Here is an 8,539-nt window from a genome sequence, read left to right on the forward strand (position 1 = left end):
GTCCTTGCCACAGAAGGCTTCAGAAAACAGGAGTGATTTAAGGATGCCTCTGTGCTGACTGTGCAGAAAATGCCCTACCAGACTTCACTTTCATGGGAATAATCATATTTTCGGTAAACCCAAAGGGTGGTCACCCACTTTCTGCTTGGAAGGTTCTCTCTATTCGGCTCTATTTAGAAATGCTTTCTTTCTTTTATGCGACAGTCTAGTCTGCCCCGACCTCTTCCTGTCCTCTACAACAACGCCTTCCAAGCGAACTTCCCACAGTGATAGGAATGTTTGGTCCCTAACTATTAAACCTCTGAGACTCTTGAGCACTTAAAATGGGACTATTTCCACTGAAGAAGTCAATTTTTATTTTTGCTTATTTCAGTTTAAATTCAGTTTAAATTGAAATAGCCACATGTGGCTGGTGGCTACTTATATGGGGTGGTACAGATCTAAAACAGTATAAAAGAAATCCATAAATATCTTTCAGGATTTTCATGTCCCTTTCTTGTAGAAGGGACATGAAATCAGCTGTTAAATTACTTGCCCAAGTCTTTTGCGACACAACCCATATGCTATCTGCATTCTAAACCCTATCCAGCTTATCCAACCAGCCTGGGAAGATCTCAGTCTGGGTCCTTCTGCACTGTGTGGTCTCTGTGTGCCCAGAAAATCCCTGAGATGTAAGGGAAGAGGAGACAAAGGTAGCAAGATTCAATTCAGTGAAGTTCTCTGATCTTTGGAGATAGAAAATCTCAACTGTGATTCTGGCAGCAAGCTGTACGTGTCGCTTTGGATAATACCCTTGACCTCTTGGACTCCATGTCCAGTTTACACAATGAAGAAGCTGGACTGGATGATCGTCGAAGCCTCCTCAGCTCTCATATTCCTTCTAATTTCCTAAAACTAAGAAATATTTTAAAAATTTAGAACTTGCCTTTTAAAGGTACATATTAAATGTCCAGAGAACTCAATATTGGTCTGTGTTCTTTATGAGAATCATTTTGCCTTCCTGAAATAACTCAGACAGATAATAGAGATGCATGAATCCAAAGGGAAATGGGCCAATACGATATTCCCACATTCTATAGTTCAAGTGTTGCCACTTTCAAAATCAGCTTCAATTAGATTAATATTAATCCTCACCCCACTTGCATGCACAGTTTTTCATGACTTTCCTACAATGTTTTGTTCCCATCTCTCAACCATCCATAGGACAGGCAAATAGGAATTACTTCAGTTAGGCAATGTTTCTCCAAAGAACACAGGGTACCACCTGAGAATTTGGAATAATACAAGCAGCAGTAGTCTGCAGTTAGCCTTTTAAGCCATCCTCAGGGTGCATAAAACAAGGTAGGTGGAGGCAGCCAGAAGCTAGTGAAGTTAGTTGCATTAACAATTACAGCTATCACTTCTTTTTTTTTTCATTAAGTTTATTGTTATGTTTTAGGTATACAGTACAGTTACATTCATCATTGGGAGCTTGTACCTTTACGTGATATATCTTGGTTTTGATTTTTTCCTCATTCCCTGCCCACCCTTCACCCACCTCCACCCTTCCCTGTTTACAAAGACTTTGTTTCCATTTTGTTCCTTTTCTCATATTTTTTCTTTTCCCTTCTTTTCTTTCCCCTACCCCTCCCACTTCCCCTACTCCTCAGCCAGCACTTCTTGAATGGTGACTGTATTCCAGATACTGTTCTAAGTACTTATCCAAGGCCTTATTCTCCTTAACCCACACTGTTCATTAGAGCAACAAATAATAATAATAGATTTATTATTGAGTCTCAGGTTCTGCGTGAAGGGCTTTTCGCCATTCTGTGAGATCGATTCTCTTAACGGCCTGATTTTACAGGTTCGAAAACAGGCTCAGAGAGGTTAAGGGAGTCAACCCCCAGTCACATAACTCTAAGGTCTCAAATCCAAACCTTCAACGCTCTGCTCTTGACCATGCACCCTACTGTCTATGTGGCCTCCATCCATCTTCCCAGCCCTTATAAATCACAATTCGAGCATCTTTCCCACCCTTCACAAAGCCTCCTGCCAGAGGATATAGGATCTACCTCCTGTTGGGGAGGTATAATTTCTGTTTCCCCAAACAAGAGATTAAAGTTTATGGCTTTGGCAGTTCTACAAGGAATGGCCCATTGTCTCGGCCCGCGGGTAAGTCAACGGAGACCCTAGAGGGGGAGCGAGGATGAGAGGGGACAGGGGACACGAGAGATGGAGACAAGACAGGTTTCTGATCAAGTCTCGTTTATTACGGAAGCTGTTACAACATATATACCGTAGGGCGAGAGGGGAGGAGCAAGAGGAGTGTACTGGGGCTACTTTTTTGTTGCCGGGTAGATCTTCAACAAGCCCGGGCATGTCTGTAGAAGGCACTCAAGAGTTCCAGCGGGGGGGGGGGGGGCAGGGCCCCCTACAGCCCATGATAATAAATAATAGAGGCTTTGTCTCTACAACTCCAAACATCCAGTGGCAAAGTGAACAATCCTGACTTCATACTGTTTCCAAATCTCCAGATGGTTGGCAGCATTGACAGAGCCAGGCAGAGCCTGGCTTGTCATAAAGGTCTAGGTTTGATTATTGTCAATCTTACCCCTTATAAGACCTCAAAGAAGTTATTAAACTTCTCTGGGCCTCAGTTTCTACTGCTGTATAATGGGGAGAAAAGCTGCTTTGCAGGATTATTGTAAAGATAACAGAAATTACTTTTAACATGTCTGGGATTCAGGAAGTATTTAATAAGTGGTAGTTCATCTCTGCTCTTCCCAGTTTGCTTGTAATTTTGCATGAGTGGCAGTGATTGTGTTACAGGAAAGAGGAAACATTGCATCAGGCTGGGAGGTATGAGGCCATGGTATGACATTTCTCAAGGTCAAGATCAAGGTCATGCTTTCACATAGAAGACCTTCTTATGCTTTTGAATTTCGAGTAGTTCCTGAGAAACCTTAACGTTACAGTGAATAGTGTGTCTTAGGTTGTTAAATCTTCTACATCCAGGGTTATACAAAAATTAAGCAATGTTAGGGACAAATCAATGACTTTATGTTTCTAGAACGATGTCATTTGATTCTTTTCTCTAAGTGCAGAAGTAACAGTGACAAGGCCAACAAAGTGTTGACGGGAGAGGAAGTAGTGGGACTTTCTTGAATAAGCAGATCAGAATGATTTATAGTGACCGTGTTGATGGTTTATCTAAGTTTTCAGGAACTGCTGAAGTGCTTACAAGAGGCAGACATTTCCATTGTGCAGTATGATGGAAGGAGAATTAGAACTTGAGAATCAGAGTAGTTTGAAGACTGACTCTGACTGCTTTTTCAGTAGCATGGAGAAGATCCTGAAATTTCAGCTCCCGATGGTCTTTTTGACTATAGTAGGGGATTACAGTAGCACTGGATTCCCAGAGTTGTGGACATTGATTCTCATATTTGTGCATCAGTAGCTCCCCAAGGACTTATTAAACCTCAGATCCTGGGACTAGAGTTTTCTAACTCAGTAGGTCTGGGGTGGGACCAAGAATTTGCATTTCTCACAAGGTCACATTGTTACTTTTGCTGCTAATCCATAAACCTCACTTTGATAAATATCGCTTGCTAAGATTCAGTAAGATAAAGTAGCGAGAGTATTGAACAAGTTGGGGATTAGCACATATTAAGACCATCAGAAATTGCAGTGATGACCATGGTGATGATCACTGATGATGATCATGACGGTGATGGTTGAGTCACTGTGCCCTTTCTAACATAATTCTTTTAAATTGTTAGGTGTGGGCAGAAGAAAAAGTTGGTGATCAACAATGGCAATGGAGCAGTGGAGGACAGAAAGCCAAGTGGACTCAACGGAGAGGCCAGCAAGTCTCAGGAAATGGTGCATTTGGTGAACAAGGAACCATCAGAGACCCCAGACCAGTTTATGACAGCCGATGAGACACGGAACCTGCAAAATGTGGACATGAAGATTGGGGTGTAAGATCTACACCATTATCTTGGAAACAAAAAAAAAACATAGTTGGAGACACAACCATTACAGGGACCTGGGACACTTAACAGATGCAATGTGCTACTGATTGTTTTATTGGAGAACTATTTTTAGCATAAAATTTTCTATTCCTTTTTGTTTTTGTGTTTTTTTTTTTTTTTAAAGTCAGGTCCAGTTGATAAAAATAACATTGCTTTGTGAAACGAGAGCCCAATTAATAATCCACAAGAACTTGATAGTTCTGCTTTCTACCTAGAGGTCTTTTTATCCCCTGGGGTATGTCATGGATGGCTTCTAAATGCCACAAATTCATGTTTCTGATACTCAACACCCCCAAGCCCCACTTGCCAGGTAACAGCCAGCAGCCAAGGATATTCCTGGGGCCAGGAGGGATTGGTTCCTGGGAGGAAATTTGAATGGGTCCATATCGCCTCTCCAGTAGCCTAATCCTGGGTCATTGGTTTCCAGTGGGGTAGGAGATTGGAGTATACTGGTTACACATCCTCTCATACAGACTCCATGGAAATTTATGAGTTGCTTCGGGGAGACACCCAAAGGGTGAAGCTATTTATCTGTAGTAAGCTATTTATCTGTGTTTTTGAAATATTAAACCCCGAACGTCCTTTGATCAGTATGATTTTTCCCCAGGTTTCTTTGTCAGAGGAACAAAAGGGTTTAAGCTAATTCACAATAAACTTCTGTACTTTTTCCATCTTAACCTTCGTGCTGTGATCTTTCACTTTCTAAACTGCAAGGTCCAGATCTCTGTAGCTCTTCAGAAAGATCTGAGAATGGTTCCCTAAACTCATCTCATAGCCTCTTTGCCCCTACTCTGCTAAATTGCCTAGAAGATCAAGGAAGACAGCACTATTTTATTTCCAAAGATGTCCAAAGGCTTACTCTTCTTTTCTGGAATCAGAATTGTGAGCAGAAGAGTTTCTGCCATTTTTGAGTTTTAATGGCCATGTTTCTCTCCTCTGAAAGGCCTTGAAAAGTCACATTTAATGTGCATAACCCATCATTGTGGAGTCCAATTTCTCATATGTTCATTCTCTTAGTGATTTCCAAAAGTAACATGAAAGTGCCTTTTGACATCTTGTTATAAAAAGAGAAGCCAATAGAAATGAAAGAAGAGTCAGGGGCCAACTGATTGGCACAGGCTGGTGAGGTGGAATGCTCTGTAAATCCTGTTTGACTATTTATGGCTGTATTTGTTTATACTTCAACATTGTCTGTATGCACTTGCCCCTCCAGATGAGTTAAGCATGTGGGGAATCCCAAGTTACAGGGCTTCCCACCATTGGAATCTTATCACAAGATGAGCAGGTTTATGGCTAAATGAGTGAATAATGGCTCTTTCCTCTGTCCTCATGTTTTTTCCGAGTTGGCAAGTTTTTCATGACATTTCTTCATCAGTCAGGATGTCTCATTGGTCCTGGAACTCCCAAAGACTACTTATAATCATAGAGACTGAATCTATACAGTGAAGGGTTCTATAAACTGGGATCTGATTTCCTCAAACATCCAGAAACATCACTTGTTGCCTAAATTGATAAGTTTAATTGGGAATGTTTCTTAAATAACAAAAGAAGAAGGAAAACAACTTCTAACTTAGATCAGTGGTGGGTTGATACAGAGATTTGCAAGCCTTCCATGCTCATTCCAAACCTCTGGTCTTCCTACCCTCCTTATGTCCTCTCTCCCTGTACCCCTGCCATGATCTTCAAAAAACTCCTTTCTCTTCTTCTGTGAATATATTGACCAGTTAGTTATATAGTCAGCTACTTGGTTTTCTTTTTCTTTCTTTTTAAGTTAAAAGAAAATGGAGATCACACCACTTTGAGTTGTTGCTGCCATTGGTGTTAAAATGCCCTGTTTTCCAGGACCTGGTCTCTACTCATCCCTCAGATTGTCTTATGGGCACACGGAGTCAAGCAAATCTCACAGATAGAGATGACTGCCCACCCATTCTAGACAGTCCCAACAAACAAGCTGGCGTGGGAGACGATTTGACATAGCAGCCATGACACTTGAAGCACAATTTGATTATGTGTCTTTCCTGCCGGTGACCTGCCAGGTGACCTGGGCTAAGTCCTTAAACGGGATCTTATTTATAAAAGTAGGAAGCCAGCATTTATCTTGCAAAGCAGCCTGAGAGTTTAAGATGTACTTTTCCCTGCAATGATAAATCTTTCATGTCTCCTGAGGGCTTTCTTTAAATTAACTCTGGGTAAAAATTTGAAGGATGCCAAAGACACTTTCAAGAGTATATTTTACAGGTTCTAGCCTAGTAAAATGGATTCTTCCAACTGAACATCTCAAAAAGTTTTACATTGAGAACCATTACACCAAGAGCCAATTTTGTAGCCAATATTTATTTAATCCTTTTACTGCAGAGTAGAAATATCCAACTTTTCTGGAAGAGTAAAATGCACGTAGGAACAGGAATAACATGACCCAAACTGGGTGTTGTGGTGCACGTCTATAAACCCAGCATTCTGGGAGGCAGAAGCAGGAGGCTCACAAGTCCAAGCCTAGCCTGAGCAATTTAGTAACTTAGCAAGAGCCTGTCTCATAAAGGGGGGTGGGAGGGATGTAGCTCAGTCCAAAGGCCCTGCGTTCAGTCTCCAGTAAAAAAAAAAAGAAAGAAAAGAATAACATGGTCCATTCAGTTTGATGTTGTAAGTATGTCCATTTGTAAGTCCTTTGTGTTTATTTTTCAGAAACTAGCCAATTGTTCATGTACATACAATGACCATTGCTACCATTACTTTGAGTTTTCAGAGCACATCCTCTCTCCGGTTTTTGTATATTTATTAATGAAAGCATGATATGTCTATTGCCAAGTTGAAAGTCCTTATTGGAAAGTATTAAAAGGCTAACATTAAAAGGCTAAATGAAATGGACTCAGGAGTCTCTAATTTAAGGTGGACTAGGAGGTTGGGAAGGGCAGAACTGGAATGATCTGCATGTCTGGGTAATATAGAAGCAACAGTCAAAGCTTTCAGAGGTGACTGAATCCTCACACTCATTTTTTCTAAAGGAAAAATTATACGGGTTTCCATGACTTAAAGTGTTGTTTTGGAGAAAGTTTGATTTTTTTCAAAGGCAGTGTGTGGTCCTCAGTTTTTTTGTGTGTTTTTTGTTTTGTTTTGTTTGGGTTTTTTTGGGTACTGGGGATCGAACTCAGGACCTTGCACTTGCAAGGCAGGCGCCAGAACCACTAAGCTAAATCCTCAGCCCATCCCAGTTTTTAAACTAAGTGAAATGCTGTGAGGTGATAATTCTTTAAAAGCCGAAAACTACTCTGGGATTCCGAGTTAAAGAGAGGAGTGTGGGCATTCTCACTTCCATTCCTTCATACGGTCGTATAAAGACAGTGAAGACATACTGTCAAAAGGAATGAACTAGGTAGAAGATACTGGAAGAAGAGACAATAGCAATAAAACTTTGAAGCTGGAAAGTAGTGGTCAATTGACAACTGATTAAACAAATATAGAAGAGCTGAATCCTAAACCAGCAATGGGGAAAGTTGAGAAATAACCAAGTTTATGTGGCAGGATCCTCCAAATGCTCAGGAATTGGCAGCATTATCTACTCTGGAAGTGATAGGAAAGGTGGGATTGGATTAGAAAGAAGCTTAAGGTCTATTTAAGAAGCAGTCAGAACTCCAGCCCCCTTCTCTGCTCTACACAGTTGTGCTTTCTCAATTCTAGCAGAAGGCCAGACATTGATTCTCTAGAGTAGGCAAAACAGAGTCAGGCTGAGGGGCAACAGGACAAACTGAGCCCACTCCATAAGGAATGTTGAGACTTCTAGGTGTTTCCCTTCTCCTTGGCTCCCAGAACACTGGCAGCCAGGCGTGTTTCCAGGGGGAAGCTCAGGCTTTCTGGGGAATTTGATAGGCCTGAGAAAAAAACCCTAAAGATACCAAAACAGCAGTGCCCCAAGGCAATGGACAAGCAAAACAATTTGCAGTGAAGGTCACATCTCACACCCCACTAGGCCTGCAGGACCCCCAATCAGCTGTCTGTAGCTCAATTTACACATGGGTGACCACCAGGGGAGCTGGAAACTTGCAGAAAACACCTAATATTAAAGACAGGAGCTGAAGAAAACAAGACAGCTTAGACTAGTCAGAGACAATTCATGGAAGAAAGTCCTCTTTAAAAAGATCATTAATAGGCTCAGTAGAGTAAGAGGAGATAGTGTTATCTATGAAGGGAGGACACAATGCTCAAACAAGGAACATTCAGACAACACCTTAAAAAGGAGCTTTTAAAATATAAATATGAAGGCACAGATTTAAAAATAAACTCAACAGAAGGCTTGGAAGATAAAGTAGAAGACACAAGCTTTAAAAATAGAGCAAAGACAAAGAAATGGAAATGGGAATATATTAGAAAGATTGAGACCCAGGGGCTGGGGATTTAGCTCAATGGCTCCACTCCTACCTTGCAAGCACTGGGTCCTGAGTTCAGGAATTGGTACCCGAAAAAAAAACCAAAAAATAACAAACCCAATAACAGAAAGATTGAGATCCACTCCAAGAAATCTAACATGTAAA

General features: G+C 41.2%; 1 protein-coding gene across 14 annotated transcripts in view; it reads left to right on the forward strand.

Moving 5' to 3' along the window:
* Positions 1–6,878, forward strand: part of Cd44 (CD44 molecule (IN blood group)) — an 86,576-nt gene extending 79,698 nt beyond the window's left edge. For all 14 annotated transcript variants that reach the window (XM_013074940.3, XM_013074934.3, XM_021264358.2 and 11 more), the window contains one exon: positions 3,759–6,878. In XM_013074940.3, the coding sequence (XP_012930394.1) occupies positions 3,759–3,963 (205 nt within the window). In that variant the 3' untranslated portion in view covers positions 3,964–6,878. The remainder of the gene's footprint in view (positions 1–3,758) is intronic.
* The last annotated feature ends 1,661 nt before the right edge of the window (positions 6,879–8,539 follow it).

This window comes from Heterocephalus glaber, unplaced genomic scaffold (assembly GCF_053883595.1).
Source record: "Heterocephalus glaber isolate CG9 unplaced genomic scaffold, H.glaber_assembly_v1.0 deba00000594, whole genome shotgun sequence".
Taxonomy (NCBI): Eukaryota; Metazoa; Chordata; class Mammalia; order Rodentia; family Bathyergidae; genus Heterocephalus; species Heterocephalus glaber.